The 24,316-nt window shown below is 41.5% G+C and overlaps 1 protein-coding gene across 8 annotated transcripts in view; it reads right to left on the reverse strand.

The window, feature by feature from the left end:
* The window catches only part of NCOA2 (nuclear receptor coactivator 2), a 285,118-nt gene that overhangs the window by 46,725 nt on the left and 214,077 nt on the right, over nucleotides 1-24,316 (reverse strand). For all 8 annotated transcript variants that reach the window (XM_070802655.1, XM_070802649.1, XM_070802653.1 and 5 more), the window contains 5 exons: nucleotides 12,590-12,693; nucleotides 8,117-8,294; nucleotides 5,631-5,819; nucleotides 3,219-3,320; nucleotides 2,784-2,927 (listed from right to left, as the gene is read on the reverse strand). In XM_070802655.1, the coding sequence (XP_070658756.1) occupies nucleotides 2,784-2,927; nucleotides 3,219-3,320; nucleotides 5,631-5,819; nucleotides 8,117-8,294; nucleotides 12,590-12,693 (717 nt within the window). The remainder of the gene's footprint in view (nucleotides 1-2,783; nucleotides 2,928-3,218; nucleotides 3,321-5,630; nucleotides 5,820-8,116; nucleotides 8,295-12,589; nucleotides 12,694-24,316) is intronic.

The raw sequence follows: 24,316 nt of genomic DNA on the forward strand, positions 1-24,316 counted from the left end.
ACATCAGTTATTTCCATTTTCAGGACTACAGCAGAAAATATAACACTAAGCTAAAATAATTTCTCTCGAAATTTCATATTTATCTTTAAAACAACTGCATTTTAAAGCTGTCAAATACTGCATATTAAAAAAAAGAACATTTGATTCAGCCACATGGTTTAGTTACCTTACCTCCTAAACCATTTTAAGACGACTGCCATTTTTTACCACATAATCCTCAGCACAAATTTTGTGGGTGGAATAGTCAGTCCCAAAGTGACCAAGTACATTCATCATTCCACGAAATTACCGAAACACACACACACACACACACACACACACACGAGCAGGTACTGACATACAATGAAGATTCAGACTTGTTGGTAAAATTTCACTTTGAGCAATTTCCCTGGTAAACCCCCTGCTCAGTTCCAGGTAGGGACACAGAGTATTTAGGTATCACTTTCTGCTACCAACTGTTGCATGATTCCTCTGAAGTGGCAGTACTGGAAACAAATTACTGTACATATGCGCATCTGGCTTTCCATACTCAGTATGCCAGCCAACGGCAGCAGGAATACCATTTTTATAATAGGATTCGTATTTCCAGTGGCTTATAATTTCAGAATTTTATCCGACCTTGGCAGTGATCCTTTGAGATTTTCCATTACCATTCGTCTACATCAAGAACTTCCACTGAGCAGATTTGTGTCAGCAAGCCCCTGAACACATTCAGGAAGCTCCTCCATGTAAACAAAGTCTTCTGGTAGATTTTTATTCAATACTAATGATTACCTGCAATCCAACTTATTTCATACACTTGGATGAAATGCATTTTATACATGGTAGAGTTTCCTTTCAGTGGGTCCCCTCTGTTTAAACCTAGCGCTGTGCCTAGTACATATGTGTAAACCCTTGTGTAAGGAGTTCAGGAAGCCACAGGATTAAACATGGGGCATTGCTACTCAGAGCCCAAGGACCCTGAACACGGTTGCTGGGGGATTTCTTATTCTTTGTTACTGTTTTTTTTTATTTTAAACCAGATCTAGTGAAATGGCAGGTAAGTTATTTATTTCTGTCAAATGTGGCATCTTTATTTTCTCTTTTTCTTTCGCACTTAAAGAAAAATGCTGGAAGACACAAATGGTTGGATTTAGTGCTTATTTCTAAGAAATGTGGATGAAGAAGATAAAAAGGATAAACAGGATGAAAAAAAAATACAGGTTATTTACCATGACTTGTATTTTTTCATAAGCAATCTTAAAAGCATAAACTTTTTAACATACAAACACTATTGATAAATGCCAGAGTTTCAAACTGTGGTGCTGGAGAAGACTCTTGAGAGTCCCTCGGACTGCAAGGAGATTCAACCAGTCAATCCTAAAGGAAATCAGTCCTGAATATTCACTGGAAGGACTGATGCTGAAGCTGAAGCTCCAAAACTTTTTGGCCACCTGATGCATAGAGCCGACTCATTAGAAAAGACCCTGATGCTGGGAAAGATTGAGGGCAGGAGGAGAAAGGGGCGACAGAGGATGAGATGGCTGGATGGCATCACTGACTCAACGGACAAAAGTCTGAGCAAACTCCAGGAGATAGTGCAGGACAGGGCAGGCTAGTGTCCTGCTGTTCGTGAGATCTGAGTCGGACGTGACTTAGCAAGTGAACAGCAACAACAGTCATGGATGCACCTTAGATGGAAGATGACAAACTAAAACTGCATTTTCAATACTGAGTTATAAAATTTTCTGCAAATTTGGAGACAATTTGCCAAACTCAGTTACAAAGCACAGGGCCCCGTACCTCAAAGGCAGCGTGGCTCTGATGGAATCCATGCTGGTAACCAAGTGCCCCAACCAGGACACGCGGGGCCCACGAGAGAAGGGTCAGAAGGGTGGAAGTGAAAAGTATCTCCCTCCCCGATGGAGTCCTTAATAAGCACTAAAGAAAGGATGTTTTTTTCCTTTCTTCTCGCCAATTTAGCAAAAGACCAGAATGCACCTGAGAAAAAGTGACGCTGCAGAACAGCAGTGGAAGTAGTGAGGTGGAGCGATGGCCGGGACGACCCTCAGGTCCCTCCAGGGCTCACACTTTCTAATCAAAGGCTCCTGGGTCCGTGTCACCTGCATCAGTTCCCCATCGACAGCGTGGGAGGCAAACACCCACGTCCCTGGGTGGACCGTGGGGATCAAGCGGCCCACAGGAAGGGGGCCAATGCCAGGGCAGAGACCAGGAGCTCAGAGAGAGCTGCTGTTATTACTGAAAGACGACTCTGACATTGTGGGCTGAGCTCCAGGTGTCCTATTAACCAACTGTATGACCCCAGACAAGTGACTTCATCTCTTTCTAGAAGCGACGTCTCTTTTTAGACTTCATCTGGAAGGTGGTGGCGGCAGTGGGCCTCAGGATCCCACTGTCACCTCTACCAGGAATTCACCTGTTCTTGCAAATTTCCTTTCATTCTTATTTTCACAGTATCCTTATGATTCAGGTGGTTTTTTCTTTTTGGCTATTAGAGGGGACCTGAGAGCACCGTCTTACATGTCTAAAAGCCAGAGCATTGAAGAAAATGATCTCATTCCCTTTCATCTGCCTTTGTGAGAGGTTATCATCTTCAATTTGACTTCCTTCATCACGCTCTTAACCCTACAGTTCCTCCTATTCAATTCCCCTTCAGATGGCGACAGTCCTGGGCAAGAGTCACCAGATCTAAGCCCCCAGGGTGGGTTCAGGAATCACTGTTGCAGAGAGAGTGCTCATCAGCAAGATGAACTTCAAGAGAAGTATCACTGAGAGATCGTTACCTTCGTGATGATGCCTCTTTGCGTAAGACACAGACTCCCCCTCGTGCTGTGCGTGGAACTTCTGGATGCACCTCCTCACCAGGTCCTCCCAGCCTGGCTTCATGGCTGCCCGCATGGTGCTAGTGTCCAGGGACGTGATCTTGCCTAGTAAACAACAGTGAGCATTTGACCTACACACTGATCTATTCTTTAGAGAAATAGTTAAATCTTAAAAAGATAAAAATTGATTTCTTTAGGAATAGGTAGCGTAAGTGCATGGACCAGGAAGGTAGAAGGTGAGAAGAAGTGTCCCCCCACCACCCCACCTCTAGCTTCTGCCCCAGCAGCAGCTGCTGTGCTCAGCTTCTTCATCAGCTTCTAGACCATTCTTTGCATTGACAAACACCTAAGTATTCTAGAATGATTTCTTTGCCCTTCTCTGCTGAGAAAATTTACCTTGGAGATCTTGGCGAGTAGTGAAACTTTCTGATGAGGGAAGAGCTGGTCTCTCCTTCATGGGAACTCTTCTAGCCACACAAATCAAGCAGGACTGCAAATCTTCAATCACATACATTGATGGTTATCATAGGAGTCTTTTGTAGTGTTTCAAACAAAATCAAATGCACTTATGACAGCACAACCTTGTAGGTCAGTAAGGGAGAGAGCAACGAGACACTATGTACCTCTGGTCCTCACCTGGAGTGGGAAGCAGCTGGGGGAGGCTGAGATATGGGGAGCTGAGGATAAACTGCTGAAGCCACACGACACACGATGAATGCGCATCTGCTATACTACAGGTGACCATCCGAAAGCATCTCCCCAGTGGTGGAAATGAATGGAACCCGTTCTTATTAACTGGCTGATATTAACAACCAGCTGAATTCTTAATAAAGCCTACAAATGATGACAACTGAAACTGTCAAGGGTTTTCTCTTTGAGTTTTAGGTTCATTAAGATATAGGAAAACTAGATATACGTTCTCCTGAACTATGTTGATGCTCCTACAATGGCAATATGCAATTTAAAACAAAGTATATAAAGAGTCTAGACTCAGATTCAGAGAACAAATCCTAGAAAATGCAGTGTGTCTCAAGTTTAGTTTCTTGGCCATGGCTAGGATCTCACACAACTGATGCTAAGCATTTATTCCTTACCCTACTTCAACTGTTTTATGTGTCTGTGTTCACTTCTGGAGATCAGGGAGGATGTGTTTTATCTTGTAACACGCAGAGCACACTGCAAGCCCTTTCAATTTCAAAAGTGCTGGATAAAAGGTTGATTAAAAAAAAGTCTCTTCATACCTTATGTCACTGATTTATGATTTTAAATTTGGGAAAGAATGTCTTTAAACATATCCAATAATAGTATCACAAACATAAATGTAATCCTCATCTTCAACATAATAAAAGCTAAATTTTTGAGCACTTACTATGAGATAGACATCTTTCTAGCTGCTTTATAGGCTACTGATTCATTTAATCCTCTTAACAACTCTATGAGGCAGGCACTGGCATTATCTCCACTTAACAGAGGAGAAGCCAAAGCATGAAGTTTCAGTAACTTACCCAACATCAAATAAAATTTTGGGGAAGTGAGGATTTGAACATGAGTGCACCATGGCTCAGAAACCCTACTCTTATGCTATACTATGTAAACATTCAGAATCAGATTTTAAACGGACAAACATGTTGACATATACAGCACAAAACCATAAATTAGCTTAGCTATAGAATATGGCTTTAGAATATTACAGATGAATTAGCAGCACTTACTCTGTTGCATACAGGAGAATAAAACAGCTTGACATTCCATCTCTACGTAAAAATTTAATTTTGAAAACTATGTATCATCTGTGACAGCTCAATTACTTCCTTTCCAATAAAATTTAAATTAAAAATTACTTACATATTTTTTGAAAAGAGGATTAAATATCTATGCCAATCATGGTACAGGCATGCTCATTTAATCCTTATTACACTGTGATACTGGAATTGTTGATTTCACTGGTTAAGAGAATACGTGGGTGTTCAGAGAGGTTGAGAAGCTTGCCCACAGTCAGCGCTGATATGCAGCTGATGTAGGACCTGGCCTGTCTGATTATAAAGCCCGCAAAGTTTCTACTGACTGACGGGCCTCGGCTCTTTCCCTTCTGCTACACACACAGGAGGCCATATTCAGCACTGTCCCATATCGTAGACAGTGACAGTCTCAGAGGTGTAGAGCAATCTCCTCAGAAGGCATAGGGGTGGACACTATATCAGTATCTCTTTAAAAGGAAGCGCCTAAGAGCTTACAGTTTGGAACTCGTCTCCCACTCCCACTCCCATCTCCATCCTCTCTTATTCTGGATGCAGCATCCATAGACAAACCACACAAAATTCATTAATCCCTCGGAAGTATACAAAAGATGTTCTTTGTACCATGGGTGTTTTCTAAGGTGTGGCTTGGACCTTGCTGCAGATGTTCAGAGATGCCTAGGATCCCTGAGAGGTTCAATACTAGTGGAATTGTTCTGGCAGGGTAGCTGCTAGCCACACGGGGTATTTAAATGAAGACTTAACAAAATAGACAATTTGGTCCCCAGTTGCATTACTGACATTTCAGATTCTCAACAACTACCCGTGGCTAGTGGTGGCTGTTCTGGACGCTGCAGACACGTAACACTGCCCTCGCCGCAGAAAATTCTATTGGATAGTGCAGTTTTAAAGACTTGATAATTAAACTGAGCACAAGAATTGTTGAGTAGGTGAAAAGAACAAAGGAACTGCCTCTATATTTTCCTTTGTGCGGCCTCTAGTTTCAGATTATTAAGTGTGAAAGAAGTAGCACAGGAATACATGACACTAACATAAGAGAAGTGGCCCCTACCTTCTCCTTCTTCTTTGATGGACTTTGGTTGAGAGACAGCAAAGCACTGCATAGTTTCGTATTTCTGATGTGCTTCCTGGTTATCATGACCTTCCTCTTCTGACTCAGGTAAAGGTTTTACCAGCATCCGACAGTTGAAAGTATGGCTGTTCCGCCTGGGAGGTTCGCCGGACCAAGCTCCCCCGTTCACTGAGCAAAAGGCAAAAGCAAGCCAACAGGGTGAAGAAACTAGTGTCAGACTGGCTTCTGCCAAGTTATCAAAACAGGGTAGGAAACACGCAGTGATTTTACTTTCATATGGTGTTTACACTTTTCTAAGTAACTTCGAAATCTATAGGGGGAAGAATGACTGGGTGAATTCTTGGGAAACTTCGTGGGAATCTCAAATGTCTATCACACTGGTTAGTCTTCACCCGGACCCTTTCCCTCCGAGCTCAGGCCCTGATTTCTCACCAGCCCCCTCTTACCCATCCAGCTGGACCTTTCACGTTGCTGAGCACAAGACCTGCCCCCGTCACTGTCCCTCCCCGGTCCCACATGCACATCTCTGCACCTGCTACCTCGTCTTAAGGCCAGGACGTCTCCACGTCTCCTACCCACATGTACTCCTGCCCCAAGGCTTGAGGTCCTGTTGCTTCTTACTGACCCCTCTTCCCTAAAACTTCACCAAAATTTGAAGTGTATAATCTGTAATTGGGCTGTATCTTTTTTCTTCATTAAGACTGAAATAATCTTGAGAATACACTGCTAATGTCATTTATTCCCTTTCAGTGAAATACTACTATACTATGTCTTCTATTTTCTTATCAATACTTAGGAATTTAATACCAATATATTAAACTTATATATTAATTCAAGAAAAAGGTGATGTAAGAGAAGAAAGACATGTTTTTTTTTCAGATGCATTAGAGAAACCAAAAAGAGAAATAAAAACGGGCCAGTCATAAGATAAGCAAAGCACTCTCAAAAGTCACTAGCTAGAAAACATTTGAAGGACCAATTAGGTCCCACAGTGCTAACCCCACAGACACTGGGCTGCAGAGACGGAAAGAAGGAAACAAATCCTAGAGAGAAAAAGGAAATATCAAGTTAACTGCAAGAAACTGTTTTACTGAAGGAACCACAGCTAGCTTTATATAGACATCTGAAAAGTTTATTTTACCATCAATATTCTTAAAAGCTTATTTACATAAAGGAGACTACATAGAGTAATCAAAGGAAAAAAGACCTCTTATTAACTCAGGTTAATAAGTAATTTGAAAGTATAAAAAAATACAATATAATGTAAGGCAGAGAGCTATTTAGACAAGTGAATAAATAATAATATTGAATTAACAAGTACAGGTCCTTTGAGGAAGTCATAAAATTACTGAAGAGATTTGAAAATACTAGTTATTTGAAACAAGAAATCCCATTTTCTTGTTCATTTACTACAGGATATAATAGAAGGATCTCACATTTTGTATTACTGTTGCAGTCACTTTAAACAAAGGGTTTATCCTATTAAAAGAAGAGCTAGCCATAACGGAATGTGAAAGGGCCTTTTCCTATTTACTGTGGTGACAATGAGACCAGCCAGTATAAACAGTTTTAAGAAAAGGAACAAAAACATTTGCTAACTCAGGACTTGACTTTATTCTCTACTAAAATATGCACTTCTTTTTAGCCATGAAGATGTTCTTAGCATCATCAGTTTAAGTGAGAATATTAAAAAAGAGCATTTAGTGAGTGGGAACAGTTATGCTCCCCAAGCAGCCACTGAGGTGGGCCCATACAGTGAACCACCCACTTTAAAATATGGCCCTTTATAATCACGGACGCTTTTGGACAGCATCTCCAGGTCAAGATGAGGAGGGCAGGAAGGGGCAGCAGTGGGTGGGGAAGGAGGCAGTACACAGCCGTGTCACCTGCAGAGCCATGAGAGTCTGTGAAGCCAAAGAGCCCACTTCGGGCTCCCAGGCTGAGAGCATCCGAACCGCGACACACCACTTGTTCCTTCACATTTTATTTTTAGAACGTCGTATACACCCACATCATACTCTTCACAAGCCGGGACTCAAAATAAACTCAATCTCAAGCTTCTCGTGACCTTCTACTTCTTAAGTGGTCATGGAGAAAAAGGACAAACAGAGTCGGCTGGCACTGGGTAGGGTGGGAGGCAATTGGGCACTGTCTTGAAAAAAAAAATCACCAAACAAACCCCATGAAAATAGTTGCCATATACTGCTTTCCATCTGAAGTCCTTTCACTTACTTTAAATATAGGGTCAAAACGATCATTCATAGACCAATATCTACAGATGGGCTTTTCTCCATGACTTCTAAGCTTAAAACATTTAACACAAGCATCTCTTACAACACTCCCCAGTTACTGTTATCCCTGACTGACAGAAAAGAGTCTGTTTCACCTCCCGCCGGCCAAGACGATGTATGTGGGGGTGGGGTGGTGTGGGGTGGTGAGCGGAGACCCGGAGGACATTCGTTTACCTATGGACTTTGGCAGCAGGTTTTTGACGAATTCAGTGTGGTCCCCAACGTGCAGAATGCTATAGACACTTTTGTTCATCAGCTCTTCCTGGTTATACCTTAGGTACTGTGTCACATTCTCTGAAACAAACACAACGTTGCCTTCCAGGTTCACGACAAAGAAGAACCCGTCAAGGGCCTACGGGAAGAGGCACAAACTCTGTTAGAAAGACTGCAGCGGACGGTCACGTGCAACTGTTATGAAGGGAATGGTCCTTTTAAGGGAAACATGATTCCCTCATGGAGAAGAAGAGATCTCTCTCCCACCTCTCCTCGCATTCAGAAACAACAAACACATTTTTCTTGGTGAGATGATTCCATCTTAGAAAATGGGACAGAGCCTACATCAGGGTTTCTTGTCATAAACTAAATGACAAACACTCATTCTGTTACTTTATCAGGAGATAATTACTGCTACGTTAAGAGTATGCAGGCATTTATCTGTATTTTCCGAATGAGATGGATGTACTCCGCAAGGGGGAGAACAACTCGTATGCTACTGATCCAGTTCAGAGCTATTACTTTTCCTTGGTGTAGTTCCTCATGGAATACAATGCGAGGGAGAAGTCACTGGTAATTTCCCACAGTTTTAGGATAAATGCCAAGGAAAAAAAAAATCAGAAAATTTTGCCAAGCTGCCAAGTCTTAAATGAAAGAACTGAAAATGATCTCAGATCTTTTTAAGCAACGCCAATCCTTGATTGTCTGGTGTCATGGGGGAAGGTTCTGGGAAGTGTGTGTCTGATGCGACAAACCCGTCTTCCTGGGGACCTCTGGCTGAGACTACACAGGGCCTTGGGGTTTAGGTTTCTAACCCCGAGGGAAAGAAAGTTAACTAACTGTGCCTGGCTGTATTTCTTTATTCTCCAAGTTGTTAAGATGTAGGTTCCTAAATCACCCAGAGAGCAAGAGCATTTTTCCTGTGATGGGTGCATGGTTCACTTTGCTATCATTATATCGACACATTTAATGAGCCTTAAACACACTGTGTCATTTTATTTTTACTTATTTATTTTTTTGGCTGTGCTGTGCAGCTTGTGGGATTTCACTTCCCTGACCAGGGATTGAACCCACGGCCCTTGGCAGTGAGCGCACAGGGTCCTAACCATTGGACTGCGAGGGAATTTCCCACTGGGTCATTTTAACATTTACAATTCTGGAAGGAATGGTTTCCCTTTGTCAATTTACAGAAGAAGGAAAAATTGAGACTCAAAGAGGGTAAGTGATTTGCCCAAGCTCTTGCAACCAGAGCTGGGATACAAATCCGGGTGGACTGCCTCCAAAGCTTGTGCTTTGATTCCCAGGTGGCAGAGTTCTCCCCAGTGTTGACCTAGAGCGCTGACTTGTCACAGCTGTTGGACAATGCAAAGTCTGGGCGCTCAGTGAGTTTCTCTTAGTTCTGCCTCCTTTCCCTTTTTGATGCTCATTTGCCAGAGCTGTTTTATGGATCAGGGAGAGATTAGGACTGGATGAGGCTTGATAGTGACCAGGCATTCCCTGGATCAGGGCCAAGGGGTCCACCCAGTTCATGCCAGTTTCTTCAGGCTGTGTATTTACTGGTTTTTCACATGGATGTTTCATGGACACACCAATATAACAATGTGCATGACTGAGGCATAGTGTTTTACTTTTTCCTCAAGTTATTATTTAACAGGCTCTTATTCTGTGAGCTTTCTTTGAAATATTTCACCTTTAATTCTATTTTCATGACAAAACTACACACTCTCTCAAATTAGAACCGACCACAAGGTACCAATAAAAAGCTCTTAAAATATATACATATGTGTATGTATGTATATGTGTACATATATGTATACACACACACATAACAGACACCATTTTGTTTTAAGCTCTTCTTAAATGTTCATTGTGCTGTTCCCATTGGTGTAAACAACGTGCAAGCCAAAGCAAGACTGTGTAAATAGCTTTCCATGATAGGTTGGCATCAACTGTTGGAAACCTTGTGTGAGTGTGTGCACATGTGTATATGGGGTATGTGGGGAGGGAGGTCAGGAAGTAAGTCAGTTGATTAGTTATGTACTAAGTGTTCTTTTAAACTCACAGCTTTAAATATACCTTCAACAGGGATTCTCATGATAATATTATCTACGGGTCACTTTTGGAAGTGCACGTGGCTTCCTACTGCTTTATACAATGGTAAAGATATAGTGGAAAGATGAAATTCTTTCACCTTATAAAACTATTTGTTTTCTTAAAGCTTACTATGATATGCTGTCATGAAAAAACCTGACATTTAGTTTTGTTGCCTAGCAACTACTATGCTATGATGTAAGCATGAGTGTGCATCTATGCCTAGAATGGCTCAATGAGAGCAAGTTTTCTCTGTTTAAATTATTACATGTTAACAGGGAAAAGATGCAAATTCAAACCTTAAGTCTCTAGATTCAAAGCATTATCTCTCACATGTTTAGCACTGAAGTCCTGCTACACAGGTGTTTTGCTCAATGCACTGAATTCTCAGAAGACTATTTTGCAACAGTGAAAATGTGGATTTGATCTTATGAGATAAGACCCGCTGACATCTAGCAATCTGATTTCTGCAATTAATGAGCTTGCTCTCAGAGAGCTTGAGTCACAGCCTTGTGGTTATTGCCAGCATCTCTTTTTAGAAGCCTTGAAAATCTTCCCAAGAGTTTCCACCCTACTTTAAGTCATCCCCAATGTAAGTAATAAACACAGGTATACCGGATTTTCCTAACTGTAATATTTAAAATTCCCCATCATTTCCAAATGAATTTTGTTTCCAGTTCTTTCATCGAATTCTAAGAGTCCACCTAGTTAAGGGTTTTCTCAGCTGCTTCTAAGAACCAAGTAGGAAGCAGCACTCTCTGGCCTTCCAGTGCCTTGTCAACTCTGGAAAATCAGGTTAAGTCTGTTTTCACTTTTTCTCTAAAAATTGTCATTACGTGTTTTCAAGCCAGTGATGAAAGAGAAATAAGCAGGGCCCAACATAGGGTCCTGTAAAGTCTTTTGGTCAGCAGGGTAGTCCCAAGCGCTGAATTTTGTCATCTCTAAAAATAAAGACTGGGTCAGACAATCTTTACATTTTTTTCTGTGTCTCCCTAGCCCCATTATACAGTAGATTTTCACAGAATTAGACTTTCTAAAAATAAAAATCATCTTATGCGCCAACTGGTTATCTTTGCTTTAAAAATCCTAATTTCTTCTATATGTGCGGCGCTGCCAGTGAAGCAATTCTACAATGGCAATGCTGCAGACCTTCTGGCCATGTGATAATTTTCAATCTCATTATATCATCAGCAGAGTAAATTATCCTGAGAACTGACATAATTTATGTCTCAGGGCTCCTCTGCTTCTTGTTATATATTCACTGACATTTTTTTCCCCTCATCTTACCATAGCCTACATCCTGAATTTTAATTTTGGAATAGGTATAGCAAAGAATCTGATGCTTAATACTGTACTGGGTTAATAAAATAAGAAAGTGGGACTTAACAAATTCTAGATAGTAGTCTGGTCATGAAAACTCCTAAAGTTAATAAAGAAATGGCAGTTAATCAAGAAGGAGGAGATATATGTACACTCACAGCCGATTCACACTGTGGTACAGCAGAAACTAATACAACACTGTAAAACAATTACATATCATACTCCAATTAAAAAAAAGTTGGCCCCCCCCAAAAGAAATGGCAGTTAAGATCACCCATTGCAGTGATGCTTATCTTAAAAGTTCTGAATATTACTTCAATTTTTGTCTTCATGAAATCAATAATCTAGATTCATGTAGCATAAATAAAAAGTGTAAACCTCCATTTGGTTCTCAAATTTTAGCCTGTATACATAATTATCTGTACTTGCACAGGTGAAAATCTAAGAATTCTGGCAACATTTCAAAACACAATGTATCACAGAATTTAACAGGACATGTGAACATGAGTGCTTGTAAAATGAATGCTCAAGCATTCATTTTTTAATGAACTTTAAGCACTTAAAGTTGGTCAAATTTATATTCTAATCTAGTTAATTTAATTCTACATTATCAATCTGAAAGGTATGTAAGCTGGAACCAGGAGTAAATTTTAGATACATATTAGTAAGCTCAAGAGGTCAGCAGTACTTCCATCTTAAGAGTGAAAAATAAATGTGGATTAGCCTTAAATTATATTCACTTAAAAGTGAATTTTTTTTTTTTAAACTTTTTATTTGAGATTGGAGTTTAGCTAATTAACAATGCTGTGATAGTTTCAGGTGGACAGCCAAGGGACTCAGCCATAAGTATACATGTATCTGTTCTCTCCCTCAAACTCCCCTCCCTTCCAGGCTGTCACATAACATTGAGTAGAGTTCCCTGTGCTATATAGTAGGACCTTCTTGGTGGTCCATTTTAAATACAGCAGCATTCACTGAAAGATTAAACGGAATACTGGGAAGATCAACAGCAGGGTGAAATACCTCCAGCATCATCGGCCCCAGTGCATCCTTGTCAATGACCCCCTGCCCGGTAGACGATACGTCTGACTTCTGCACTTCATCGATGTTGGCAGCTGCTGCTTTCTCTGCAACAAACACGAGTGTGAATTAACTGGCATTCTATTTCAAGGACAGAGTGACACAAGAACATTTTTATTGTTATGACTTCAAAAAAAAATCTTCAGCAGGATCAGATCAGACTGTAAAAGAGCTAGAGAACATCCCCGCTGCCATGGCACGGGAGAAACTGCTGGAAGCGGGAGCCAGAACATTAACTTTTCACCTCCAGGACCTGTGGCTCAGAGCCCCTTTCAGGCTGCCGATAAAATGAGTTTAGAGGTTTCATGCCAGTCCCCAACAAGCATTTTTTTTTTTTTAAAGACTGCAAAACTGTTATATACTGCAGCACAATTAGGGCTTTCTGCAGACTCCCCAGGCAGGGATGACTGACCGGGAGTCTGTAGTTCAGACTTCGGGAGAGAAATCAGAGATGTGTCTGAAGGAATAAAAACGAGTCCTGACCACTGTTGCTGCTTCCATGGGACACTCCTGTGGCTTTTGGACTGTCCCACCTCTTGTCACCTTCACATTTAGAATAACCAGAAAGACTGGCCCCTCCCTGGAGGAAGGTGCTTAACGACATGAGGCAGAGAGCGGGACACCCTATCAGGCACTCGGAGAATTTCGATGGCAGCCCTTTCATCTAGTTCAGAGATGCATGGTCTGGGCTCCTGGACTCAAATGGGTGAAGCAACTTCCCGCCAGGCCTGGGAAGACATGCCGTCATGGAAAAGGCTTGTGGAAGAAACAGATGCACAGTCATCAATGTGTATGCAAGTGGGTTATTTCGAGAACACCAAGAAAAGTTTAAAGCATAACAAGATACATCTCAACAATTTGTTAGAAAACAACACAACACAATGTGCCAATTATTTGTCCTGGAATAAATTATAGCCTTGTTTACACTGCATGTTATCTCTGTAATTAAATGCAAGTTAAGAAAACTGTGAGGACGAGATGGTTGGATGGCATCACCGACTCAATAGACATGACTTTGAGCAGACTCTAGGAGACAGTGAAGAACATGAAGGACAGGGAAGCCTGGTGTGCTGCAGTCCATGGGGCACAAAGAGTTGGACACGACTGAGAGACTGAACCACAGAGAAAACTCTAAATCAATTCAGTACTCAGAATCAACTTGCTTTCATGAACTTAGCAGACTCTGCTTCTTTTTTTTTTTGTAACAGAAGATTTTACACAGTATTTGTGAAAACCTGTAAAGGTTAATTTGTACCTGGGAGCCTATAGAAAATAATTAGGAATTATGCAGGCCCTCCAAATCTTGATGGAAACTGTCCACCTGCATATGTATCAGTGGGAAAGGGAAGAGGGCCTGTGTAGTTCAAGTCTCAGCTCAGCCACTTAGTACAAGTCAGAGCATGTAACTTCAACTTTTGGAGGCCTTAGTTCCTGCCTTCTTGCTTCATGTGCTATGACAGGAGTAAATGGGATATGTAAAACACACTTTAAAAACCAGAAAGTAAGGGCCTTCCCTAGTGTTTAAGACTCTGAGCCTCCCATTCAGGGGGTATGGGTTCAATCCCTGGCTGGGGAATTAAGATCCCACGTATCGTGCAGCACAGGTAAAAACAAGGAAAAAAAACAACCCATAAGTAACTTAGAAATATAACTTACTACTAGCATATCTGTCTTAGCTCTTCCTGACTGAGTTCCAGAGGCAGAGGTCAGAAGCAGGGAGTATCTGTTTTCTCAGTGACTCTGCGACATTCCTGATTCACCTGCTTAGATCTGAATAATTGTGACTGGCTATAAATAGAGCTGTGGCTTGTCTATTAGCCTTTATAACTCAGCATGTGAGGATGTGCTAGTCCTCCCTTCATCTTTCCTTGCTGCCCTCCCCAGCTCTCGACTGTAGGTCCCTCCCCCTAGCTGCTGGCTTGGTCTCAGCCCAGCTCTTGAGTCATTCTCACCTGGGGCAGGCGGGATCTCAGGTACTCCTCTTCCCCCCTCCCCATTTTTCCCGGAAATTTTTTCATTGCCAAATAACTCCCAAATAAATACATATTGGGGCATACTCCCCCCAGCCCCAGTTCACTCTGTGAAGCTGTATATTTCTCTTCAGTTTCTGCTCCCTTCCCCACATCAGTCCGGGGACAGGACTGGCACCGTCAGCTGCTGCTTCATCTACTTTTCCTCTAATTTAACAGCCCTCCCCTGTGAAGTCTCTGCAGGTTTAGGCCTAAAGGATCCCTGAGTTTGACGACTACTGAATCGCAAAAGTCATGTAGTAGACATTATAAATGTCCCACAGTCCTTTTATTTACTTTTTGTCTTCCATGTGGTGGCATTCAGGGTGCAGGAGTATTAAAACTGTGCAGACTGAGTAATCCTCAGCCTCATTTTAGGGCAAAATAATACAAAGTGACAATGTTTCTGATAACCCATTTCCAAGTCCTTTGGTAAAAAAACCTGAAGAACAGTTGATATACAATATTAAATCAGTTTCTGGTGTGCAATAAAGTGATTCAACATTTTTATACATCATAGTCCACTTCAAGTTGTTATGATAAAACATTGCCAATAATCCTTGAATTATATGTTACCTCTGTGTATCTTATTTCCCAAGTCCTTCAGAGACAATCAATATATTTTGTGAGATATTTACATTTTGAGGATCTGATTATCATGCTGAAGACCCCAAAGTTTCCTCATCCATTCAACATTTTGTGGAATTAAAAAATTCAAACTTGGAAAAACTCAATCACGCAGATTCCTAAACAGTGACAGACTTTCAGATTGGGGTATCCCAAATGTTCTAGCAATGTGTTCAGGTGCTGAATTTTTGATGCTTATCAGAAAATACAGAGCATGAGATTATCATTTTCTTTCATCTTTAGGAATCTACAGATCATAATTTAGGTTAAGGGCCTAAAATTTAATGTAAGAGATAATTCAGAGGGGGCAAAACATTTTTTGGGGCTCTACTGGAAAGCCTGGATAAAAATAATTATCATCCTGAAAGACTGCAATGATCAACCATGTCATTTTTTTCCCTCTTTCTAACATTTTTGAAAGGAGAAAAGCAGCAGCTAACAGGCACTCACAGATAATGCAGGGCTGGCATAAGGAAACTGGCCAGAACACTGTCCATGTGTCTCAGTGTCCTGCTGTGTGTTCCAGTCATGCTTGTGGTACAGGTGGAATGAAGGATCCTTGTGGGATGAGAGGATACATCTTGCTGGGGGCAAGGGGTAGGGGGCATCTACTGAGTCAAACGAGAACCTAGGGCTGTACAGTGAGGAACTATAAATTCAAAGAAGAGATTTTTTTTTTTTAAAGGCTGGACAGAGCTGAAAATACTTCACATCCCCTGTAGTGGTGTTGGATTCTGTGGGATACGTGAGTGCATGGCAAAAGCAACGGTTGTGTGGCGTCTGTTCCTGGGGAAATCTCAGCCTGGCCTCTGAAACCAGTGTTCAGGAATAATGGCCAACAATTTGTCTAAGCTGGAATTTTAGGAATCCTGGACTCAGAATAAAAACAACAAAAATTTTCCCAAGGTCAATCTCAAATTATGTTAGTGTACTGGCAAAGAAAATTCCAGATGAGGCCACTGAGTATCTGCAAGAGAACTTTTAAAATGTTCAGTGTTCACACAATGCTATTCATGTATTTACTCAGAGAATGGGAACTGTTCACTACTCACAGAGTAAATAAATAAGAAAAAAGGGTAAAGAATTTAGGGACCTTCATGCCTGTCCTCACTGAAGATCTATACATATTTATTTTTATTTACTTTTTGTTAACTTGTCATCTATTCAATTCTGTATTAGATTTGTGCTTTGGCTACTTCTCAATATTAAAATCTCAATAGTATGAAGTGATAGAAAAGACATAGAAATATGGCTTTACCAAGGTAATCTGAATCTAAATTAAACTGGCCATGAATTTATGTTATTTGGGTACTTTTCATGAAGTAATTACTACCTCCGTACAAAGTTCATTTGGGCTTTAGAGTCAAATAGGAGGAAGAAAAAACTCCTTTGAGATATCTTGTCATGTTACCCGGACATACATTGGTATTTTGTGGGAGCATTTCAAGAATGAGTATGCTATTTTTATGTCCCAGATATAAATAAGCTTAAATCCTTAGATATATTTATACTTCTGTAAGAACAGCCATTACTATACTAAAACATACTATTTAATATTTTTAAATTAGGCAGTTTTCTCAGTGGTCACAAATTATATTTACTTTTCTATATTTTGCATCCATTAACCATAAAAATATATTCTGTCACAAAAATATCCTTCAGTAAACTCCACAGTTTACTGAAAGATCATCCCAGATCTTTTCAAATGATCAAAACCTTATGAAATCTCATTATTACAGGTGGAACTCTTACATTGAAAAAAGAGATGATAAAACTGAATTTTCAGAGCCTACAAAAAGCTTTCTGCTCCATGCCCTGCTTTCCAGTTCTTCTGCACTTTGACTATTAAGGTTGTTCTTTTTAGGTAAAGACTATGACCTGAGAGAGTGACAATGAAAACAGTAAACTGTCCTTTTCTTCCTCACCCCCTAAAGACAAAAATGCCATGAAATAGCTCTAGGTCTTTGTAATAGCCCAGCGTTACAAATGCAAAGCTCTGATTAAAGAGACTGTCCAAGGATGCGGCCGTCATCTTTCTGCTACTGACCCTCCCTCCTGGGTGGCTGCTCCAAGAGCAAGCCCATCCTTCTTCCATTCACCGGCACTCTAGAAATCCAATATCAATTAATTAGATTTCCAGTTTCAAAGCAAAGAACAAACCCCATCTCTTTAGGGACTGTGTTAAGATGAGTCATACCACAAACTGGGAGAAAATCATTAATATTATATTCCATACGCTTTTCTTCATAAGTAATTATTACTTACGCTTTCTCTCAGAACAAAAGGAAAGGTGAGTAGGGAAGCGTTTAATCTCTAGATATTTAAGTGATTTACAAATACAAAGTAAAAATTTAAATTTCCTGGTGAGAACAGAAACACACAGAAACTGTGATTCTAGCAAAAAAAATTATATATCCTTGGGAAAAAAAGCATATATAGCTATTTTTAAAGTATGAAGTGATGTGTGTATGTTTCTTAAAGACCTTTACATATTCTGAGAGAACATCATTCATTGATTTTTGGTAACTTAGTGAATCTTATAATATTAGAAGGTCTCATCTACTTGTTAATTAGGCAACTGAACCGAGAACACGCACTCCCAGGGCCTTTCTGAAAAATACGGCCAGAACAGATTCCTGCCTCTCACAGGGACGGCAGCCATGGCCCAGGGGACAGCCACATAATTGCTCTAATTCCAGCAGCAGCAGCAGCAGCAGCGGCGTCAACCACGCATGACTTAGAAACCTAAGTGCTATTTAATGTCTGCCCATTAGAGGGACATGGTGATATGGCCATTATTTAAGAGGTTTATGCTCTTCTCTCTCCAAAAAAGTCATCTGAATATGGGACTTCCCTGGTGGCCCAGTGCTTAAGACTCTACGATTCCCATGCAGGGTATGTGGGTTCTATCCCTGGTCAGGGAACTAAGATTCCATGTGTCATAAATACATAAAAAAATTAAAAAAAAAAAAATCATCTGAAGAAGCCATGGAAAACTTGTGGAAATTATCTTTAAAAAGTCAGAATTGAAACAAGTATTGGTGATTCACTCTGAAAAATATATAACCTGAAAAATAACCCATGGTGTATTTTTACATATAGAGAATATTTGAACATTGCCCATGTTTGGATGCCCTGACATGTAACAAGTAAGAGTTGAAAAGTTGTTCCCAAGTTTGGTCAAGTATGAGGAGAGCTGCTTTTACAGAAGTGGTATTATTTAAGGTATTAGCACCTTCAACTAAAAGGGAACCCGATACTTTATGCAGGTTTTATAATTAATTCCACTGCTCCAAAATGAGTACAATCGCTCACCCAGATACCTATCAATTTTTCAGCAGACTGACGTCAAAGATGAGTTTAATTACCTCCACAACAAATTTTAACACTCGAGTAGGAATACATCCACAATTTCCACCTTTTCCTGCATTGAGGATTTCAGGTGAAGCAACAGTCTAACCCAGCAGTGCTGGGACCTACGCCGAGAGTGAGCAGAGAAGTCACTGAGACGATGACAGGCAGTTTCTGGCCAAGCACTACAGATAAAATATTACAGGGAAAGTGATGTAGCATCTCAAAGGTTCTAGAAGGTAAAACCAGAGAATTATGCATCTGCACCCAACTAAAATTAGAAAAGCTGCCATCTGGCTCCGTGAAGCCAGCAGCACATTCTTATTCATTAGGAAGCATTCTGCTAACATAAAAACACAAGGCCCTTCCTGTGCTCTCCAAATGTGTTTATCTTTTCAACATTAATGCACTATATATCATCGGGCTGCTGAAATCTCCTGCCGTGCATATTAAAAACGCACAGCTGCACTTTCTTTGGGAGTGGGAGGAACTTCGGCTCCAAGTCACCTCCCTCTCTTTCTGACTCGGGAGTTTGGTGTTACTGCATCACGGTTTCCCTTCAGCATGAAGAAACGGTAAACTGAACCCATCTGAAGGCTACTTCCCCCAGCCCCCAGCAAAGCCCCCTGGCTCTCTTGCTTCAAGAGAAAGCAACAAGCTTGGTTTCATTGCCATCAATGGGAAGGTGTGACTGCTGGCACGGAGCCAACCATCATGCCATAAGTTTGAAATATGCACGTCCTACTTTGTAAATGAATGTACCACACGGATCAGGAAGAGAAAATGGTAGCCAGAAAAGATTCTGGGTATAACTGGCTAGAGAACGCTTTTGCTTGCAAGAACTATCACTAAATCTGCTATCACCAATGTACCATTGTTTTTAGCACCCCACTTCAATATTACCTATCAATACTGAATGTACTGATAGGTAAAATTGACAGGGGATAACCTTTCCTAGTACACCATGCGTGTATATGACTATTTGTCCAGAATCTTTCTTTTACATTATCTATACATGTCTATGAGGTAGGACCTTAAATTTAAAGACAGATCCTGAAAGGCAAAGAACAACAAAAAAAATCTGACACAAAGTCAACCACATTGACAGAGAAAAGAAAATTGTTTAAATTTGTGGCAACACAGCTTCAGAAGCACTGCAGGTAGATCAACTCAAAGGCAACAAGTACACGTCATTAAACCCAGGCTGTCAGGATTCATTCGTTCTCCACTGCGAGAATGTCGGTCTCTGCCTGCATCTTCTCCAGCAATGGAGTATTAAGAGGTGAGGGCAAAATAAAATCCGAGAATTGCTTGGTTCTAGTTAAGTCTAATTCATAGGGTGCTGACAGCTAAGGCTTTAGGAGTTATCTGAATAAGGAATGGAGGAATCAGAATTTGCTTAGAAGGTTCAAAGGTGAGACTGAGATCACACAAAGGAAAAATAAATCAGTAGGTATGAAAGAAGTGAGAAGTGAGGTGAAGTTTGAATTCAGCACTCATTCAGGATATTTAACGGCAGTCTCTCAAAGGACAAAACTATTTAAAAAAAAAGTTTCACTTTTCCCAAACACATATGTTAACTCAAGCAATGCCAACAACATGATACCACAGGAGCATGCAAAGCTTCTCATAAACGGGTTAAAATACAGGAATTACATGAAAAGTTGTTTCTAAAATCCTTAAGAGGACTTTAGCCTAAGTAGTAGAAATATTCTATCATTATTCTGTTAATTAGCACAGCATAACTCATCTAACTGTCCTACCTTGAATGCGTGTGTGCTTAGTCACTTCAGTCATGTCCAACTCTTTGCAATTCCATGGGCTGTTCTCCAGGCAAGAATACTGGAATGGGTTGCCATGCTCTTCTCCAGGGGATCTTCCCAACCCAGGGATCAAACCTATGTCTCTTACGTCTCCTTGTATTGCAGGCAGGTTCTTTACCCACTAAGCCACCTGGGAAGCCCCAGTCCTACCTTACACCCTAGCAATATTTATTATCTCCCTCCCCAGTGGCATGATCCTGTTTGAAGGTTTCAGGTACTTTCTGACTCTTCCATCAGCACCAGATGCCCTTCTACCTGTTCTCTTTGAAGACCAATCATTGTTCCGGAAGCTCACAACAATCAAGCTAACCCCTTCCTCTGCTCCTGCAAGGCCTGGTGCCTAACCAGCCCCGACCCCGGGGCTGTGACATGACTGATCTGTTCCCACAGCTGTCCCTTTCACAGCATTGCTGGCTGTTCGACAACAGGAGAAGTCTTTTACTCCCTGGCTGGCACACAGTGGGTGCTCAATCATGTGTTATTGAACAGTTTTACCGCTGGAGCTAAAATTCAGGATATGCAGAATCTAAAACTCACAAGTACCTCTCTTTAGAAAGAGCTGTTCTGAAGGGCTTCACTGCGTACTTAACATAGCGGGGGGCTAAGGTTCTGATTTTTGTAGTCCAAGTATGAAGTAGACATAGGATGAGACAGAAATGAGACTGTTGGTGTTAAGGGCATCAGGACTATCCTGGTGGAGAATGGGGCAGCATTAGGTGGGGTGCTTTATATTTCTTTCCAGACTCCGGGGATTTTATTAACAAAAACAACAATATAGCACCTTCTCACTGACCAAAGCACCATCTCTTTCCACACTTTAGAGATGAAGAAAAATAAACAGACCAACTTTATTCATCTAGGTAATCTATCATTTAGGAAGTTGCAAGTTGCTCCATTAAAAAAAGGGTAGCTTAGGTATCACGGGAGTTTTTAATCTGACTCAGGGATTTTCCTAGCCATGCTTAGCTCTTAAGAAATTATGAGGCAAGCCAGGTAGATGTCTACAAACCACCCGTTTGCTGGGGACCCAGGATGGAAGAGTGCTTCATCAGATTTCTTGGTCTTCCCACACGGTGGGCTGGGAGAAGCCCTGGCCTCCAAGGAGAAGTTCCCTGAGTTACATGAATCATCTGGAAAGTGAGGCTGGGCAGAGGAGGGCTGACATCCCTGGAGAGGCTGGCAAGGATCTTGTCTTATTTAACTTTGGATACTCAGTGACTAACATGAAACTTACCACCTCAATGGTGTCCGATAAAAGCACAGGGTAGAAAAGGGGTGTGGAGGGGGAGAGGCTAGGAAACAAGGAAGGACTGGTCTCTTGACATCCATCCGCTTACCCTTCTCACCAATTCCACCATAAGTTCCCACTTCGTTCAGGGTTCACAGGGCTCCGATCGAAAGACTCCCTTTCCTTAGCAGTGGATTTTCAGAGGCATGCCTCTTGTGAGACTGAACCCCCGCCTAGGACTCGACCTTCCTTTTCCCTGGGGCCATTCTTCCACGTCCACCCTCGTGCTCCCACTCGCCTGTCACTGACATGCCTCCTGCTCTGATTCACTTTAGGTTCCGCCTGTCAGACCAGCTAGCCTGCCCTCTCCTCAGGATTCTCTCCCCTCTGGATATTTTTTCCTTCCAGTTTTTCTCTGCGGACACAAGACCTGATGCCTGTCTCCTGAAGAGACTGGTACAGTGAGTTGCGCAGACCTGCCTCTCCTTTGCCCACTGAGACCCCAACAATCTCACAGGGAGGCACCCACTTCCAGGGGGTTCTGTCTTGCCTGCCACCCATGGAACCCCGGGCACTCACTTGTGCCTTAGCTTGAGTAGTCATAGGAGAACTTTCAAGCAGGCTTTTTAAAAAGCAGGTGTTCCCAATTTCAAGCACCTAATGCAGGAAGCTGATAATAGAACTTAGAATCATCCAATTTAGAGCCCTGAAACATTAAATTATGTTAAATCATATCACCCTAGTAGAGAAAGCACAGCATTGATAACAATTTGGGAACCTTGCATAAATACAGGAAGTAGCATGGCTGTGGTTAATCACGGAAGGCAGGCTAGAGGAGGGCATACTAGCAAGGGGTCGAGGCAACTGGATTTCACAGTGACTGCAAGGTGAGGGCAGTGTCCCTGGTGAGAGGTCTCCATGGTCAGGGACCAGAGCTAGGGCCAGGGCCCCCAGCATCTACTCCTTGGGTCACAGGGCACATATTGGGCCCATTGTCAGAGGTGGGCTCCAGAAAATCACACTGTCTGCAACCACCACAATCTCCTGTGGACAAAAAAATCTCTAAAAACTGAAATTTCATTTAGATCAATTCGGCAGATTAATGAGTAAGACATAAACAAATCCCAGGTAATTCCTATGTGAATGTTTAGGGAGGAGAAGGAACAACTATTAAGACAATAGATCTAGTCAAGTCCATTTCAGACACTTTGAACAATTACTACAAGTAAAGTGCATCATTTCTGGTGACCGTGAAGCCATCATTCTTGGTTGTTTCTTGTTAATCCACAAAAATAGAACTTTTGTGATTTTTTTGATCATAAAAATGATACAGCAAGTATCACTTTTATATCATACAGAAACAGAAGTTTAATCTATTCAAATGTTTGAAACAGCATTTTGATTTGAACTCCTATTTTTACATACCAAAATGTCGGTAGCCCTTGCCCCCCAACTAATCTCCACGAGGTCCTGGACTTTACGAACTTGGGCTCTGGGGAGAGGGTACAGTGATTAGTGCTGACCATGCAGAGCGACAGAGTTGTTATGAATGATTCATCTCCTGCACAAAGAGCTGTCACCTTAGGATGGCATCTGAATTGCCCAGACCAAACGTGAAGTAAAGCCGGGTAAAAGAAAGGATCTGACTTGTCTTGAAGGCCAAATGTATGCCACTACAGAATATTTTACAGCAAGGTTTGCCCACACAACAAAGAGAAACTGGATCTGAATTTGCAGATTCCAACACATGTATGCAAAACTTTGATTGTGGAGAACAATCACTGTACCTTCAGTAAGAGATTGAAAGTAAAAGTGCTAGTCGCTCAGTCGTGTCTAACTCTGCGACCCCATGGACTGTAGCCCTCCAGGCTCCTCTGTCCATGGGATTCTCCAGGCAAGAATACTAGAGTGGGTTGTCATTCCCTTCTCCAGGGGATCTTCTGAACCCAGGGATTGAACCCAGGTATCTTGCACTGCAGGCAGACTCTTGACCATCTGAGTCACCAGGGAAGCCCAGTAAGAGATTAGGTGAAAAGAAAAGGACTGGAACGAATTTGGGAAGTAAGTACATCTTCCTAATTTTCCAAAATAGGAGGTTTCCTTATCATTATCACAGTAACCTAAGTTTAAAAGACATCCGAGAAAAAACCAATATTCACTGTTTCATAATGACAATAGCAAAAGATTTAAATTTGTCTTTAAAGTAACCCTTTAAATACTGTGTGGCATAAAATCTCTCCAATTTAAGCAGGAGTGGCACTGAGTTGTCAACCAGCCTTCCATAACTGTTCACGGCAGCAGGCAATTAAATAGAAGACAGGGGTCAGCTTCACGCAGAAACTCATAGGCCTCACCAGGCAGCAGGTGCACAGTGAGGGGCTTAGGAACTGTGGTACCTGCACGTGTGAAAGCCCAGCAAAAGCGTGCACAAGAGGTGACCACAGTTTGCACAATGAAGTTAAAGTGAAATGAACAAAGGTTGACATTTACAGAGATTCCTAAATTTGGTATCCTGACTACCTTTCCCACAATGAAATTCTCTCCTTTCTTTGGATATGGTCTTATGATTCTCCAGTAAATTTTGTATGCTACAGAAAAAAATTTTGTGATGCTGCTGGTAACTGAGCAATTC

The sequence above is a fragment of the Bos indicus genome, chromosome 14 (assembly GCF_029378745.1).
Source record: "Bos indicus isolate NIAB-ARS_2022 breed Sahiwal x Tharparkar chromosome 14, NIAB-ARS_B.indTharparkar_mat_pri_1.0, whole genome shotgun sequence".
Classification (NCBI taxonomy): domain Eukaryota; kingdom Metazoa; phylum Chordata; class Mammalia; order Artiodactyla; family Bovidae; genus Bos; species Bos indicus.